The sequence below is a fragment of the Uranotaenia lowii genome, chromosome 1 (genome assembly GCF_029784155.1).
Source record: "Uranotaenia lowii strain MFRU-FL chromosome 1, ASM2978415v1, whole genome shotgun sequence".
Classification (NCBI taxonomy): Eukaryota; Metazoa; Arthropoda; class Insecta; order Diptera; family Culicidae; genus Uranotaenia; species Uranotaenia lowii.
The window spans coordinates 95,475,448-95,494,997 of record NC_073691.1 but is presented as its reverse complement, the minus strand read 5'-3'; the positions used below and the strand labels follow the sequence as shown (position 1 = coordinate 95,494,997).

Here is a 19,550-nt window from a genome sequence, read left to right as displayed (position 1 = left end):
AGAACTGAATAAAAATTATCATTATCAGTAGTAATTTTTTACTGCAATTTTTTTCTTCTTTAGATTCAATGACAATTCGTAGAAATTGAGCCTGTCTAGTTATTGCACAATTATTTTTATCTCTATTACTATAAAGTAAATGTTATTAAAAAGTAATGAAATAGAAAATTTCTGATCTTTTTCCGATCCACCGAAAGGAAAATCTCGCGGAGTTTTGAATAGTCTTTGGGAAGCTTGGTTGCTGAATACTTTTTTTTAAAGAATGGCGTTTCTATGTTCAAGTAGAACTGTATAATTTGTAGAAAAATTGGGGACAAGTACGGTTTTTACAAAACTGTTTACATTTTTGTGGTCATGATCTTAAAAAATTTCAAAAAATATATCCTTATGTGCAACGGATAGTTTCTTACTTCAGCTTTCTTGGACATTAAGTGAAATTATTTTTTGAGGATTCCGTAGCTGATCTACAGTATTTTTCCGAAGCATGTTTTTCGGATTTTTTTTCTTAGACTATGAATATCGCAAAAGTGAAGTGTTGTAGATGAATAATGTCTGAGAAACATATTTCAGTTACATTACATAGTTAGGATTCCAAAACTATAACTTTTGAGAGTTAAAGCGGTTTTAAGCAAGGAGTGTCAAATTGTCACTCAAGGTCTGATTAGGGAGTTTTTTTCCTGGGCTTTCAGGGTGCGTTCATATAATGATGCAAAATAATAATGATGCCAAATTAAAGATTTTAAGAATTCATTTAGGGTTCCCGTTTTTTTAATTGGATGCACCCGAAGAAAATTACAAGCCGACAAACTTTCATTATGTTTTCATATTGACACTCAAGAGCGGATTAGGGTTAATGAACTAGTATTTTAGTGAATTCGAAAAAACATAGTTTATTCGTTTTCTATTATTGAAGCATCAATTCAGCAGAGACATTTATCCATCTACTTTTGTAAGATGTAAAATCAAAGTGAGAAAAATAGTACGAAGAGTGGTTAATGGTATCGAGTTTCGTTAGAGCAGGGTCCGAAACTGAAAAATTTCAGTGTGGATACGGGTAAACGCTGTGAAATTTCTGGTCTTCCAAGACATTGGCAACGAGTTTATAATCCATTGGAAACATCGGGATTCCATCTACTATTATTTTCCTATTACACACATATACAGCCTAGTGAAACTTAATACTTAAAAGGCGCCGAATAAAACATAAACGGATAAACGTATTACTGACAAATATATATTTGAACTTAATCAATTGCAGACTGTGCCGATATGGATAAAAGTTGCATAATCATCGATCTGTGCGACATACAAAGCGTAAAATCCGAAGCACTGTCGGGTACTTTACCTTTGGAAAATCTGGATGAAGAAATTGCGATGCAGAGTATTACCACAACCCAGTTAACGAAGGAGGAAAAAGATGTCAAGAAGAAACGTATTGAGCAGTGGGTGGATGAGCTGGCGGGTACAAGCGAAAAACCACTGCCGAATCTAGAGGAATCTGTCGGAACGGTCGAACCGGAAGTGATCAATTCGGAACCGGTGGCAGGGCAGAGTTTAAACATTTCCAGCGCGAGGACTTTACTGCCACCCGAAGTAGTGAATCTTAAAGAAACAGAATGTTTCGTTAAATTTATTAACTATTTGGCGATTTATGCTTTAAACAAAGTCAGTGAAATTGATTTACGTGTTAAAATGTTAAACATTACACACAACGATCTCGATCCACAATTGAACTATAGACTTTCCGTTGGTTTTGAGTTTACTTTCGAGCGTTGTGTCGTACTTTTTTATGAAGCTCTGCTTGACTTGACTGAAATCATGCAACAATTTACGACTCCCAATCAAAATCTTGTGATTGCATGGATTTACGATATGGTGAATTTCATATGTCAAAAAAACGGTATTAACGGAACTTTTTTGCAAAAAGAAAATTTCGTGGAACGTTTACTTATGGACTTCATAAAAAGTCAGAACGAAGTGCCCAACGAGGAAAATATATTTTTCCGTGTTTGTCAACGACTTCTGCCGTCAACGGTTCTTCCAAATAATGTACAGCCACCTGCCAAAAAGCCTCGCAAACGGCGTACCCCCAACCCGAAAGTAACAAATCCCAAACCTGCTAAAGAGAAACCACTTCCTGCATCAACAAGTCCTCCGAAAAAACAGGCGACTAATAGCAATGTGATCCAACCGGTAGGTTTACCTTCATCGATTACGACCATGCCACAATCTGCGGACAGTGGAGGGGATTCAATTGAAAAATCACCGACTATTTTCAGTGATTTCGATAGGATACCTTCTCCAAAGTCATCGCTTCCTGGTAGAATAAAGCCTCTGTCTCCGCCTCCGTTGCCACCTCCGCTGCCTGCGCCTCCAGCACCACCAGCCACAGCTTCGTCCACTTCACCGGTACCAGAAGATTCGACTGGATCGAACCTCGTTGGTGCCGTTATTCCAGTAATCTTGTCCCCGGTAAGTAGTGCTCATATACTTTCTTACAATAATGCGAAAAAAGAAAACAAAAAGAATTCTGGAGCAGGGTTCTTGATGTATCAACACAAAGCGATCGAATCGTTAGATTCTCCCTCGTGCACAAGTGTAATTCTTTTTCTGTAAACTATGGCTTATGAATGAAACGCATCGAAGACGCATTTTCGGATGACTCTCTTGTTAAAACTTTATGAATGTTCAAGTAAAATTCAAACAGATATTGTTTAGATAATGGGTCGAAGATATACAAGAACGTGGGGTTGAATTTTGTTTTTTTTTTAAATAAAACGTAAGACCAAAAAGCTTTATAAGTTACGCATAGTTGATATTTTTGTGGCTGAATTAAGTACGTTTTGATAGTATCATAAAACATAGTTTTCAATAGATTTAATTATTAATTAACTAATGCGAATTTCCACACGCTTTCCGCTACATTGTCATAAATGATAGTTACTCAAACGCCTGTTATCGGGTTTTGAGTGCAAATAGATGTAAAGCTGTTGAAAATCAACTTCAAAGTTGGCGTATTTTTCAATCATTATATTCGTGATACTGTACAGGACTCCAATTCATTGATATACACGACGGTAAGTTTATATAAAAACTATAAATAAGTGTATACATTTCAAGTAAAACTAACTACTGCTGTGGAAAATATGAACAACAGTCAAACGTACTTTGTGAATGTTGGACTCTCGGATCTTTGCCAATACAGTTCAAAAGGAAGTCGAATAGCAAAAGAAGGAGAACGTGTCTTTGAAGCAAGCCATTTGATGTTAGTTGGCATAGAAAAAAATCCATGCTGGTGGGTTTATACACTATTAGGTTCTTGTTTGAAGTCTTAAATCCCAAACAGTGATCCACATACCATTAAAATAAGAACCAGTTGCGAGTCCTCCCGATGAAAAACGACATGCAGTTGAGAAGCTGATTTGTGGAAAATGTGATGGCAATGCTTTATCTCATTTGTTTGTATGTAAGTTTTTATGTTATTGAATTTACAAAATTTATACATCTTTTATGTTTTAGGAACCCAATGCTTCCGATTTTGACTGTGACGGATTTGAAACAAAAATGCGGCAATTAGCAGCAAAAATGGCGTCTGGAATGCATAAAGCCACCAAAATTAAAGTTTCGTGTCGTGTGTAGTTGGCCATTCCAGTAAAACAACGGAAAATGTGAATGAATCTACTTCCCTTGAACCACACGGGTTCCAAGGTTGTTTCAAAAATAATATCAAAGAAGATGAAAAAGAAAAAGTACGAGGTTTGTTTGTAGATGGTATGTTTTAAAGCATATTAAGGTTTGTCTAATATAACATAATTTTTTAAGAATCTAATCTTATTAAATTTTGCAGCATTTCCCGAAAGCGCTCTTGAAATGCGTGGACGAACAATAAGTACGTAGTCGATCTATACCAGGAAGTTGTTGAATGCTTTTTGAAAAAGGTATTCAGTTCTGATGCAGATAATTCAATGACTAACTAGTACATGATAGGCCCACTACAAAAAAAAATAGAATTGTTCTATGGGACAAAAATTTGTGTTTCGATAAATGAATCAAACAACACTTGCTGTCCCGATCAGGAGAGAAAAACAAAATTATATCAAGATGAGATATTTTGATACTCAATTTTTTCTATCTCAATTTTTATATCCCAATCAGAGAGTAAAGTTTTGTGCTGAGCAGAAAAAAAATCTTACATAATAACTCATTAAGACATGAATGCTTCGAGGAAAAGTTATACGGAAATGTCAATAACCCAATAATTGCTAAAAAAATGCTTCATTAAAAGTTTCCCAAAATTAGATTAATTTTAAGAATCTGTTAGACGAAACTCATTAAAGTACTGTTTGACCCGTTAACTTCGATGTCCGTGTTTCATGGAAACAATTATACCAGATGAAAAGATTGTATTAAATTTACCAAAATAGCCTACAGCTATACAAGTGGAGGCGATATATCGACAATGACAAGATTCCAACGATTAGATTTCCCCACAAAAGGCAAAGTATACGATTCTAAGTAATTTGAGTATACGAAAAAAAAAACGAGATTTAAACTCCGGTGTCCGAGTTAGCAGTCCAGTAGCTTACCACGATGTCAACTCATCGGTTGGTAAGATCCACTCTATAGCTCTATAGGTGAGATTTTCTTTTTACGAACAGATCAAAGAAAAAAAAGGGATAGATCGGATAGAGTTTTAATCGATAGACCGCCCATGTATCGTAAATCAGTTCACTCAAATCGTAAATGTCGAATTAGCATTTTCCCAACTCTTTGGAGCCATATTTACGAATTGACTAAACTGCTATCCGACTCAACTATTTTTGGGCAAGGCTTGTCGAAAATGAATGATAGAAAATCACTCAATACCAATTTGTTTACGATGGTTATTGAAAATGTCTTAATATTCGGTTTGGATTATCATTTCTATTACGATTTCATGTTAGCTGGGACTTTAAGTACACAATTGTAACTGAAAAAGATATAAATATCTCGTTGAGATATGTTTGAGTTATTAGCATTACTTTGATATGCTCTACTGATCGGGTTAATAAATTTGGTCCAAATAATAACTTCTGGAAAGCAGAAAGGTCATTCAGGTTTACTGCTTCTAATGCATATCAACTATATATTTTGGATGGCGATCTCCGTACAGTCAATGATAGATACAAAATCTACAAAATTTGGTCGAAAATAGGTAGGCACGTTTTTTTTTAAATTTATGATTGTGATGGCCATTGGAACCGATAGGTTTCGTCACCACGTGGAGATGGCAAGACGGCTATCACCTTTCTAACATTCATCTGTCAATTGACGTTAACAATGCACAATGTATACAGCATAACGCTATAAAGGCGATGGGCTCGCTCGCATTTCCGGTATACGAGTTTTCATCTGTTATACAGAGAAAGCAATAGACTTGCCTTCAATTAGCAGTCATTCTTATGGAAATCTGTGTAAGAGTGAAGGGCAGGCTTTATTATTTTTTAGCAGGCCCAAATCCAATCGGCAAGATGTAGACATAGAACACAATGATCGGTTTTCTTCTCGCCCAAAAATATCCGAAGTAAATTGCGGTGGCTGTAGCATGCCATCTAGCGACTGTTTTTCGCGTAAAAAGGTGGACCAACCGAAAACGAAACGAATGAATTAAAGCACTGCTGCTTGAGCGTGCAAAGCGATTCTTGCCTAAGTTTAAAAATAAGCAGCTGAATATCGTCTTCTCAGGCGAGAAATTTGTACCAGTGTCCAATTCACACACGAATCGGTAAATTTATCTCCTGAAGGCTAGAGATTAGTGAACCTACATGTAAGAGAAGCGAACGTCTCAAACACAAAATTCCAATCGATACAAAAGAACTGTCAAAATCGATTCCAATCGATCCGAGCATTTGTCGCAGAGCTTTTACCTTTCTTATTGAAAACTCAACCAAGGAAGGTAGCAACTAAAACGCATCGGATCATAGCTTGGGAGATATTGGAAGAAAGCTCTTGGCCTCTTCATTAAGGAAAACGATAGGAGAATCGACTCGGGGACACTGGGTTGTGGCCATGGCCAATCTGGCCGGTTCCGGAATGAAATATGTCAAAGTTATCGGATTGAAACTTGCGACATATTGATAGAAAGCCCTTGGCCTCTCCTATCGATTCTCTGCATGAAGAGGCCAAGAGCGCAAGTCTCAATCTGATAACTTTGACATATTTCGTTTCGAAACCGGCCAGATTGGCCAAGGCCACGACCAAGTGTCCCCAAAGCATTTCTCCTATCGATTCCCTTCATGTTGAAGCCAAGAGCTTTCTATCAACACGACTTGCGACATAGTTTCAATCCGATATCTTTGACATATTTCGTTCCGGAACCGCCAGATTGGCCATAGCCACGACCCAGTGTCCCCGAATCGCTTCTCCTATCGATTCCCTTCTTGTTGAGGCCGAGAGCTTTCTATCAATATGTCGCAAGTTTCAATCCGATAACGTTGACATATTTCGTTCCGGAACCGGCCAGATTAGCCATGGCCACGACCAAGTGTCCCTGAATCACTTCTCCTATCGATTACCTTCATGAAGAGGCCAAGAGCTTTCTATCAATATATCGCAAGCCTCGATCCGATAACTTTGACATATTTTGTTCCGGAACCGGCCAGATTGTCCACGGTCTCGACCTAATGTCCCTGTACTACTTCTAGCATGGTTTTCCTTAAAGTTAGGCCAAGAGCTCTTCTCAGATAGCTTATGATCTGGTCACATAATTTTTCATTATTACGAAATCAGATCGATTACCCACATAAGCGAAGCGGATCGTCCCAAGTTTTTAATTTCAGCCTGAAATTTAAAACTGAAATTTTCAGGACAATTTCATATTAGAATTTATCATTATCTTCTCATTGACGCGACAATTCTTGATTGCCTTTTTCATTTTGTCATTATGATACACATACGAGAGAGACAAAAGGTTGTCGCACAGAGAGAGAATAGGGCGTTTGCTACACACACATACATGAGGTCTGTTGGGCACACATCCATGGTTTTTATGTGCGAAAAAGTCGAAATTTATCTACAATGTTGTTTTAAACTTAAATAAATGCGCCTGTTCTCCAAAAAAGGGCCAATAAGTATATTTTGTATCATTGGCTAACAACTGATATCAATTATGTGAATATATGATTGAGTAGCAGTGCAGAAACTAGTAGAACAAAAAGGAAAAAAGACTGTTATGTTTGAAAGGTACATTCAACGGTTCCCCCAAATCTTTTGTTGAAGTATTCGGGTATATGTATATCTTTTGAAATTTTGAACCCGGAAGATGAAGCTAAGTGTTTTCATTGCGGAATTTATAATGATCTTTAGAAATATTTCCTCTGCATCCTCAGGGAACAGTCGTATCCTATACAGAATCTTAATATTTTCAAAGAACCTCACTAGAAAACAGAAAACAAATTTGCGAACAAATAAACAAATGCACTGGCTTTTTAAAAATGTACTGGATATTAAAACTTTCGACAGTTTTCATAAATAATTTCGAAAACTAACTTTTTTACTTCGAATCGTATTCATTTTGCATGAAGTTGTCAGTTGTCACTGTTGTTTGCCTTACTAATACTAATGCACTGTGCAAAAGCTCTATAGAGACAAAACCACACGTCTACTTTGTCGCTTGTTTTGAGGTAATATCAGGGACAATTTGATTCACTGGTTTCGATAACTTTTAAAGTTTTGCAAATTTAAATAGGGAAAATCCACCATTTATTCGAACTTCGATGGTCTATTTTATGTAAAAACTATTCGATAATCCAACTTTTTTTTGTACCGATATTGAAGAGCAAAAATCCTTTAGAATAACAAGTTTTAAAAGTTGAAAATTTCCAACAAATTCTTCGAATTATCAACGAAAAAGGCAAATTAACAGATTTTTCGTGATTGTGATGACACAGTCTGTACCAATACTATAGCAGGGCTGCCTTGGCACTACCTTCTTTAAATATTCCTTGAGTCGAAACTTCTTTTTGTTTAGGATATTTGTTGTCTGGAAAACATATCTAGATGTTGAATCGAGATTTTTAGGTTGTTTTCCCTATCTTTGGCAGCCTTTTTCTGTGATTCTCTAAGATGTTTCATACAACGTAATGAAAACTCACGCGAGATTTAAGGATTATCACTCAACACTATTGTTTTATATTGCCAATCCTTCATTATGAAATTGATTATTTCATGTTTTTTAGATTTTTGTCAAGTTTTATTTAATTTTATTTAAAACCTGTAAAACTCACATACCTACATAGATATAACAGATTTTTCGCCAAATTTTTCAAAATTTACGTTCGAAGACTACAAATAAAAAAAAATCTTTACTTAGGGGAGATGGGGGCATAATGGCCACCTTAAGGAAAACGGTTATTTAACCATAGAAAATAGCTATAATATGGAGGTTACATTATTGTTTCGTGTTCAGACACTTGAAAAGCCTATTCCCTAAAGGGCTGAAACGTGAAAAACTAGATGAAAACGTTAAAAATTGCATTTTAAAAAATTTTGCCAAAAGCTGAAAACCAGCAACTGTGGAGGCATAATGAGAACCCCCCCTGAGGCAGTATGAGCACCATTAATCAGGGCAAGATGTGAGTTTTCTGCCGGGGAATCTAGCAGCGAATTCAATTCGATGAAGTCAGGTGAGTGGTAGATTCATCAAACAAAGCAATAACAAAATAATCTAGGTCTGTTTGTAGAATACAAACAATTTACGCACGCTCATACATTATGTGCTTTGTTCGGAGGATGATGCTACTAGCCGTATAATGTAACAATAAAAAAATCGATCATGAATTGTAAATGGAAAAAAATTACCTCGAACAGAAATCTAACTCTTGTCTTTTGATTACCTCTCCGACACCTTACCAATAGGCTAAATCGTCGGATGAAAACTAGTCAAGGTGTGGCGCTATAAATCAATTTTAATTCGCTGCTAAATTCTACGGCAGAAAATGCTCATTATGCCTCGATAATATGGTGCTCTATATGCCCCTAGTCAACAAATTTAATTAAAAGCGTGTTTTAAAATTGATAAAAGTGAAAAATCAAAATTTTATGATGGTAAAAATTGAGAAACAATGTGTACATCATGTTGCAGTACGTACAATATAGATAAAGGTTATTTTCAGATCATAAGAGCTTATTTCGTGGTGCTCAAAAATTATAATATTTTCGTAACTTGAGAACCAAGCTAGTTTTTTTTAAATATCTCTGTAAAGATGATAAGGAGATTCCTTTTTTTGTGAAAAATTAATACTATAGGAAGTACGAAACAAATCCTCATGAAAATTTATTTAAGAAAATGCGTACTTTCGTTGAAAAGCGTAGTGCTCATTATGCCCTGGGTGCTCGTTATGCCCTCATCTCCCCTACATCTTGAAATTCTTCTTAAAGAGATGTCTATCAAGGTGAAACTTCCCGTAATGTAGGATTCGATCGCAAGCTTCAATTTGCACCACTATTGTGGTTTCTCGTTGATACACGTTCATTCGAATATCCTTTAAATTCTAAGTTTATACACATGTAGATAAATAGAAATCTTTACTCATGGTGACTTTTCTGTTTTTATCATCTTTGCAGTTACCCAAAGAACCTTTTCAACCAACGCAGTCTACGCATGGCGATCACTGTCCTGATGAATTCTACAATATATACAACAAGCCTCGGCAGAGTTATCTTCCATACCCCGGCAACTCCTCTCCTCAATGGAACGGCTTCGTTATTAACCAACATTTAATATCACCTACTCACGTACCTCCTACTCACTACTCCGTGCCAAATAGTTTCTGTGTCCCACCTCCTCCTACGGGACGTTATCATCAGCCTGTTGCGCCTCCACCTAACCGGCAGCCTTACAGTACGAGCAATACCCATCCGTACAATATCGGTCGTGATTGCAGGGCAAGATACACAGCACCACCTCCTAGCAGTATAGTAGCGCGTTCAATACTCAACCGCAGTACAAATTTCACACCTTATTCGAATCAGACAAGATCGCAATTTAATCGCGTGGCGCATAATCAAGTCTGGTAGAGAGAACATAGTGGAAGGAGCAGTGATTTTTCTGATTACTAAAATTTTCTCTAAGTTTTATAACATATAATTAATGACGTTCTAGTATTAACTGATTCATTTAAGTGCGGTGCAAATCCATCGAAATCCATTAGCAGTTATTTTATGAAAATATCTGGTCGAATCTCATTTTCTATGAAAAAGAAATCTTTAAAAATCGTGTGTTCGAACATGATTTGTAGGGTTAGCTTTTGTATAAGAATTCAAAACTGAATTGAAAAGAGCCAAAGAACAAGCTCAAATGCCATGATGAACGTTGACGTTTTTTTTTTTTTTCAGAAGAGATTATTACATACATTTAAAAAAATTGAATTAGCAGTTGTTTTGTTTTATTTCTTGTGAAATTTTCATGTACTTTATAGAGTGGTGGCCGAAATTCTCAATGACCAAATAGAAGCGACGATTAACACACTCGTAACGTTACACCTGCTAGCTAGTGGAGTGCCTTAAACGCATATGAAAAGCCAAACCATGTTCATGACAAAACCTCTTCTGACAATGTAAGACTAAAACCTCGTCTAAGGTACACCGGGGCTGACCGGGGTAAGTGGGGTCGGTTTTAAGTAAAGTTCAACTGTAAACAATGACGTTCAATATGATTCAGAGCACGTTGTTTACAAATACTGGAAAAGACTAGCTTGATTGATGCAAAGTGAGAAAAGTTATCACTTAAACTTTCTATGGGGACGATAGTTTCTGTAACGGGCCAAAGTGATACCAGCAAGTTAAAAGAGTTGGTTGTATATTGTCAAAATTTCAATAAGATGAGGAGCTAGTGCCGTTAAGATTAATGAAATTTACAAAAAGGTATCCGCTTGTTGTTTCTCTGTTATTTTAGGCACTGAAACTAGTTGGGACCATAACGTGAATAGTTTCTTTGATAGAGTTAAAGTATTCAAGAAGGTCGAGATAAATTACTATCGGACAAAAAGTCTGGCGGAGGAGTGTTAATTGCAGTTAGTACTAACTAGTAGTATAATTTAAAGATTGTGTTGCAAACCAGTTATCAAAAATCAATTCAAATTTTACCTCAGTCTATTTTCCCCCAGAAAGTGCTAAAAAGGCTCATATGAAACATTTTTTGAATAAACTAAAAACATTTTATCAAAATTTGAACATGAATCTAATTTACGGGAACTTCAATCGACGGGCGGCGAATTATATTAATGATGAAGAAAATGAATCAATTTTATTCTCAATTGTAGGATTAAATGAAACCCGAGCAGACTTTTATGGCAAAATTATAGCAAATTTTGCTATCACGCCTTGAGAGCCAAATGTGCTCTCATTTTGCTTGACATAAGGTGGTACACAGCAAAAATGAGAGCACAAATTTTCATACTTGGTTAGCAAAGTGATGCCTAATTTTGCTAAAACTGAGACCCCAACTACACCTCAATTTCTGAGAGCTTGGAGAGCACAATGACGCCAATATAAGGCATCACGTATTTTTCAATAATAGCAAAATTTAGCATCAATATGCTCTCAAACCATCGAAAAACGATGTTTCGTTAGGGTTTCAAAATAAGCTAAATTTGGCAAAAATGTGCTTTCCTAGTATGAAAATTTTGTTCGACTTTTTTCAGTGTACCCTCTTATGGCAAGCAAAATGAGAGCAAATTTTACTCCCAAGACGTGATAGCAAATTTAATCCCAAGACGTAACAAATTTTGTCTCGTCCTCCTTGAAAATATGCTCGGATTAGTGGATAAATTTCAACGAATAACTAAAATCGCCTGCACTTATGCAATCATCCGGCGTTACTCTGACAGTATAAAAATATTCATGCTATTAAAATTCGCCTTAATTTATGCTAGGTATATAACTTATCATGCGAATTCAGCCAAAGCTTAAGTTCAAATTCTGCAATTCATTGTACATACAAATATTCATTTTAATTGGTTATTCAAGTTTAAAAGTATAATGATTTCTTTTTCTAAATTTTAGAAAACCTTATAATTGAAATGGCAATGATATTAAAGACGAAATAGTGTTGCATTTTAGTTGTGCTTGTTATTTTACTATGAAATTTAGATTTTCATAGCAATTTAAAAACCTGATGAGATGATGAGAATTTCTTAAACTGTATAGAGCTGTTTTTGGCATTTCTCACGTACCTTTGTTGAGATGATACGTGTCAATTAACCTCAAAAACATTCGGTACAAAAAACGATGTAAATGTTCCCAAAACTGAAAAGTGTTGGTGAAACAACCATAATAATATCACGAACACTGCCAGCAGCAAATAGGACAATACCGAATCTGAATTTAAAGTTTGAATTCCAAATTCAAAGGAATATTAAATTAAATTAAAATAATCAATGAAAAAAGTGTGCGATTTCAATTTCAAATTTAATGCTTACTAATCATTTTCAATTCAAAATTAAGAAATCGGAATTTCTGAGCTGTTACTATTTTTTGGAAACCTTCAACGATACAACATAGCAAAAAAAGAAAAACTAAAATTTAAATCTATAAATGTTTTGCTGATTAGATTTTACAATCTGTTGTTCAAAAATGCTATTGATAAACATATGTACCTAAAATAATATATAATGAATAACTGGCAAAATGAAAGATTTTTTTTTTATTATATTAAATATACAAATCGTAACAAACTATTTTTCAAGAACGCTTTCTTTCACGTAAACGGCTGAAGGTATATTTAAATTTTCTTAAAAAGAACGAATCTGATAACTGTAAGCGCCTTAGTACAAGCACAGCATAGAATTCAAGGAAAAAACAAATTTTGCTATACATAAACGGAATGTCCCGATTGTCTACACAAAGGCGTTTAAAAAGCACACTTGAAATAACTAAATATCATCTATTTCTGTTATTCCAAAAAATTCATTAAGATAATGTACAAAAAAAAGGAATCAGTAAAATTCAAATAAAAGCTTTAAAACTGCAGGTTACAAAATATCTAAACAATTTTTCGAAAACTTCAAAAATCTATATTGCATTTGTTAATCTTCGTTTTTTAAGGTTTTGATTTGAAGTGTATGAAGAGGGTAAAATAGAAAGCTTAAGAATCTTAAGCATTTGTGTTAATCTTTGTACTTAAGTTTTATTATTTTTATTTAACATTATTACCGGTTCGATATTAGCAATAATAAAAAAATAAATATCTTTTTGAATTAATTGGTGTTTATATTTTAAACGTATTTGTGTAGACAATATTATCTTTATCTCAAATTTTGTTTACTCTCACGACCGTTTTTTAGTTAGCAATTTTCATATCTTTCGATATTTTTAAAATAAATTACAACAAATGCCCTACTTTTGCCTTACTTATAGTTAAGTAACAATTTTGTTTAAGTATTGTACGGCGTTTTAATTGAGGTATTCGGGATCAGAGGGGTGCAAGTGGCTAAATGATAGTTTCGAGAAAACGCGCATCAAAGTTGTGAAGGTGCTCGATTGTTCATATATTTTTCGAATAAGAGCAGTTTTAATTCAATCAAAAAAGTGTTCAAAATAGTTATAAAAAATCTGAATTTTGCACATTGAAACATGAATAATTGTTAAGTAAACATAACTCAAAATTGATGATTTTGCACTACACCCCTCTCATCCTGAGGCCCTAATTAACCAAATACAGAAGAAGGTGGTAAATTTTTTTTACATAGAATGTAGATTATAGTTTCCGAAATCAGGTTTTACTATAGGCTCTCATTTGGAGCAAAAAACAGTTACAATTAAAAAGAAAAACAAACTTACCATGGGAGTATAACTTGAGCATGACACGGAAAGCGCGCTCCAGTTCATCGATCGGGAATCACTTCATCATTTCCCGCAGATCAGCTTTGACGTCCATGGTGTCTTCGAGGTGCACAACTGAAGCTCCGACATTCTAAAAGATTTTGAGGAAACCTTCTGCGTTCAAATGCTGGGAATGAATAGCTGACCAAAGTAACTACCTAACTAACCTACAATAGGAAGGAAACGGAGAATTACATGCTTGCTCCTTTTCGCAAAATTGGCTATGAATGGCAGCGACGCAGCTACCAGTACCTTCAGTTTGTGATAAGCTTTCCGGAACTTATTTCGAAACAAATCGGACTTACCTGCTTGAGGATAACGAAAACTTCCAATTCCAGTGAAGTTTTTCAATCAGCCATTTTCATCGCGGCAGAGCGACTTGTCCATCGACTCTGGGATGCCTATCAGGAAGGGCGTGAATTGAAAATTTCCAGCCACTCTGTCCGAAAAGGGTACGTGTATATCTGATGAGAAAAATTATAAAAGGAAGGAGACTCAAAATCACTCAAAAATTCTGCACAATTCCATGAAACAGGCTCTGTTGTGGAAACTTACCAGCTGGTCGGCAGCAACTAAATTTTCACATAGCCACCGTCATCGGACGAAGACAATGCGGACACTTCTCTGGCCTGCTCTGGTCATTTCTCCGGTAACTTTCCACTTCATCCGGACGGAATCAACAAACGACACGAAATTGTTTATGTTTTTGTTTTCATTTTTACACTGCGATAAAAACACTGTACCAAATAAAATAGTAGTTCTTGCAAGCAAATGAGGTGAAATTGTCAATTATTGAACGACACGTTTTCGTTCATTTTCCACTGGTTCAGTTACAAACTTTTTTTTTCGTAAACAAACAAAATCATAAAGCGGACCGATGCATATGCATTAACATATATGTCCCTGTCGACGATTTTGTTTGTTTTTGAAATTTGGCTTTGCACCATACCAATGGGAAATAAACGAAAACGCTATTAAATTACTGATCAAGATTCAAGATAGTCAAAATCGATTTAGGCCAATCCGTAAAGTTAATTGCTTTTGACAAATTGAGGGTTGTTTTGTTTAAAAAACATAATAGGTATTACAGTGATTGTGGTTTAACTCGAATCTTTGCACTTAGATGTTAGCTAGAATGGTTGCACAGCAAAAATTGTTTCCTGTGTAATTTCGCAAATGTCCTGTAACAAAAAGGAGCAGGACATTTACCATAATTTTACAGGATGAAAAACAAATTACGTGACATTTAATTTTTAGTGTACAACTTATTTACAGGACATTTGCTGTAATAATAAATGAATCTTCGTTAACTTTTAAGAAAAACAATTTAAAATTACAGGTTTTGTTAATTATTTTAAAGGTTGCAGTTTCAGTGACACGTAATAGTCAAAAAAATTTCTGTGTGCTTTCGTTTTGAATTAAAAAAAAACGTTTAAATGATGAATATAAATTTACTTCAGAAATTCCTTAGATTTTTGACATGATTGTGAAATTTATTCCTTTACTCCCAGCCGATTTATCGTCAATCACATTTTTTACACATTGTACTGCGAAAAAGTTTTTGTTATATGACCATACAAAGATTTGTCAAAAATATGTTATGCCATTTGCAGGTTTAAAAGTGTTACTCAAATTCAATGAAAAAATTTTTTGACACTTTTCTAAGCAACAACATCGTATAAGCACAGACAAACAGACAGGACACTCCGTTTTCATTCTTCGCAAAACTGCTAAAAAATTTGATGAAGCTAGGCAATGTCGACACTAGAGGCGCTGGTATCATTAAAATGGAAAATCTAAATATTTCATCATGGTAGCTGTGTATTTTCGCATCTCCATGGTGCTTATGTTATGGTTATCGTTTGTTTTCATTCAGTTCTAATTCACGAAGCTTTGTGTTCAAGATTTTGGTCATTAGTTCCAACGATCTGGCCTTATTAGAAGACCTACCAACCGAACCGAGCAACAAGAGCTGCTTGAATCAGTGCATGTAAGGCATTCCTTTGAATCCTTCCGTTATTCTATTAATGTACTGAAGTTTAGACCAATGGTCCAATTTTCATTTCAGGAACTACGACACGCGATGGTTACGATGCAGATAAGTTGGTCACATCTCGTTTTGGAAGCGATGGAGATTTGGAAAATACCCTAGCTTGTGGAGAGCTCAACTGGAGCAAAATAAAAAACTGTTTGTTGAAGACCAGTTAAATGGCAAAAAGGCTCTTCGCAGTTATTTAGTTTGAAATGGTCCGGAACATACAATTCTTAAATTGCGCTCATTCGAAACTATACCGAAAGTCAAAGTGACGGGAAACGTGTCCAACCTTTCTGAAAAGATATGTATGAAGCGATTGGTTTTCAAGGAAGAATTAAGCCCGCAGCAGAAAACAAACAAATAAACTAAAAACAAAGCCTCACTTCAAATAATACAAATACTCTCGCATTACGCATTACAAATACTCGCATTACGGTGCTTAGCATGGAAATATTCTTTGTCAAAAATAAATTGTTTGAATATGTATTAGAAATTACCACTGAACTTTTTTTTATATACTGTTTTGGAATTTAAGGAAAAGTGCGAAAATAACTGGAATAACCTTTATTTTAAAAATAAATAGCAACTTTTTGCAAATGACTTTTTTTTTTATTTTGAATGCTTTAGGTACGTTTTCAATAAAACCGGAACATTTGAGGTAACAATAATTCAAGTCCTGATCTGGTAAGTTGTTGATTTTTTTGGTTAGATTGTTGCTGTCACTGGTCGGCAATCCATTTCTATAGAACACAACTGATAACATACGTAATTTTCTTCACTCTGAGGGGCGCATACCTGGAAGGACAAGGTCGTTTTTATCACTTTCGGAAACCTAATCTCAACTAAAAGTATAAAACTTTTCTTAAAACCCTTCTTATTGCAACAGCTTGAAGAAGAAAATTTCAAACTGCTTGTTTACGGTTTCTGTAATGATTGTCAAGATTTCATGGCTACCTTCAATGGAATATTCTACTATGTCTATGTCTACTATTGGTAGGCAATGTCGCCAACAGATGGCAATGTAATCGCTTTGCGAAGAAATGACCAGATTTCCTTAAGAGTGTCCTGTCTGTTTATCTGTGGTATAAGTAAGAATAATTTTTTTTAATATGCAAATAATAAATTCTTCTGGAAGTAAAATATCATTTCGGGCTTTTGATTATTGGTTTTAGAGAAAACTTTAATAGAATCATTAAATTATGCTGAACATTAAATTGAATTGAATTATACATTTATGGTGCTTAATACTGTGTTTATATAAAATGTATACCGAACAAGTTACTATGCAAAATCATTTTAGTCTAAGGTTCAAATCAGTAAAAATAAAGGATCTCAATGATGCCAAGTTTTGCTGTCAGATTCATTCAACATCAAATTATGCTAGCGCTAAAGGATTCTAAATTTGTTAAGAAATTTTCCATGTTTAAGTTCAACATTTATAAAATAGTCGAAGAAGCCATACCATACTTTTTTTCTGCCTCTTTGTATGAAGCTGCTTCATTGCGGAATGTTGAGTTAGATCGCATTTGCATAACACCTGATTTTGTGAATGCAGAAAATCTCCAAAATATGCTATGTATTATTTTGATGCCATTTCGCTATTTACTTTGAAAACACTGATATCTTAATTATGCCTAGTTTTGCTGTCAGTTGATTTGTACACCAAATTATGCTAATCGTTTGATGTCGATACCTAATTTTGGTCTCACATTGCTTTTAAATTAAAATATTCGATACCCTAATGATGCCTAGTTTTGCTATCAAGAAAAAGTCCATAACAAAATATGCTATCACTGTGCTGTTGACAGCTTATTTTGATTTCAATTTGCTATCGATTTTGGTATCAAAGTCTGCTCGGGAACGCTTCATACATACTGCTTTTTAGATTCACTTTTTACAAATATGACTGATGATTTCTGTGAGACTGAGTCACTTTCTCCGCTTTGGAAAAATGCAGTTTTCCACACTACAATAGATAGGTACTCTAGATTTATACATATAACCGCCACAGTGTTGAATTTAGTTGGTTTATCTGAGCAATACTAAGATTTTGAACTAGCCTACAAGTATTAGAAACAAATCAAATACTGCAGATTGGCAAATATTAAATCGAAACCAAAACACAGAATGAGCGATGGATGATTTCTACAAAATTATATACGATATTTCAGAAAAGACAGTATAAAAAAAGCAAAGAAATTTAAAGAAAAGTTCTAAAATTCTAGCACGGTACAAATTAACAATAAAAAAATCTCAAAAATAGAAAGAAGAAAGCGCATAAAGCTTAGAGCAAGTTCACTGGTGTTGGGAAAAAGTGGTAGAAATTTCGACACTTACAGCACATTTTGAAAATTTTGCCATACAAAAACATTTTCAAGATCTGTGGCCTTCTAGTTTTTTTAAAACACGTGTTGTATTTTCGCATGCTGTGATGCAAAAATAGCAATATTTCTATCACATACGGATGAAATAGAAACAGTGTTGTAAAAAAATACAACGTCCCAAGATCTTGAAAACATTTTTGCATGGTAAAATTTTCAAAATGTCAAAATTTCTACCACTTTTTCCCAACACCAGTGAACTTGCTCTTACAAAAGAAATAATTGTAGGGATCTTTCTAGCAGATATTAGAAAAAGATATAAATAAGGAGGCCACGATAAATAAAGTGTAAATATGACAGATTCAGTTCAAACACCAATCAATAAAGATGTTAAACCTGAAGTTCAAGTCTTTCTATTTGGATTTGGCTACAATTCAGAAGTGGGATTCAAGTACAAAGCGAGCGCCTTCGTAAGGCTGGAACTTAATTTTTCTGGAATTTTGAATATGAAATGGTTGCCTGTTTCGGTAAATAAACCTGGTGGATAAGTCTGGGAAAATTCAGAAACGGTCCGGATGTCTGGTAAGAGCTGGTGGTGTTCCAGTTTATCCAGGCACTGACGCTGCCAGGAAGACAGGCAGTGCAGACGATGCAAGGAGCATCCCAGAGAAATCTCGGAGCTGGAGAAGTCAAGAAGTAAAGTTCAATATGAATAATAAAAGAGCTTTACTAGGATGAATCTATTCCCGGCTGTTTGAGAAAATTGCGTAAATTGAAAAATAAGCTAAACTTAGTTTAGGAAGCTTAGGAAAACTATGATTGAAAGTGTATAGAGTTATCTGTGTCTAGCTGAAATTGTTATTCTATTTTTTTTTTAACTCTATTCAATTAATTGAGATTAGTTATGTGTACATCGAGGTCTATGTAAATGTTCAGGATGGCCGAGCTACTATGTATGTGATGTATTTGAGAGCTAATTAGGACATGGGATGTATAAACCCGAGAGGCTCAAAATCCCAAATAAAACTACGAAACAAAACAGTTAATTAGGAGGTCACGGTTCAGTATAAGTAATTAGATTATACTCTTGAGACGTCAACTAATAAAGATTTAAATCAAGAATAACCAGGTCTTTCAAATCTATCCGGCATCCTACATAATTGTGATGTGAATCGTTCAAATTATTTGGCCACATGCGACCAGTCGAACAAAGAAATTAAAAATTCCTTCGAGCAATACACTACTATGATGAAAAATAAATTTAAGAAGAATGCTTAAAAAATGTTCAACTTTGCCAAAAAAAAAAATTAAAAATCTCAAAATTTCCTATTGCA

General features: G+C 34.8%; 1 protein-coding gene across 4 annotated transcripts in view; it reads left to right on the top strand.

The window, feature by feature from the left end:
* LOC129752971 (uncharacterized) overlaps positions 1-10,407 on the top strand; it is a 71,296-nt gene extending 60,889 nt beyond the window's left edge. For all 4 annotated transcript variants that reach the window (XM_055748784.1, XM_055748765.1, XM_055748770.1 and 1 more), the window contains exons 2-3: positions 1,259-2,472; positions 9,604-10,407. In XM_055748784.1, the coding sequence (XP_055604759.1) occupies positions 1,270-2,472; positions 9,604-10,056 (1,656 nt within the window). In that variant the 5' untranslated portion in view covers positions 1,259-1,269 and the 3' untranslated portion in view covers positions 10,057-10,407. The remainder of the gene's footprint in view (positions 1-1,258; positions 2,473-9,603) is intronic.
* The last annotated feature ends 9,143 nt before the right edge of the window (positions 10,408-19,550 follow it).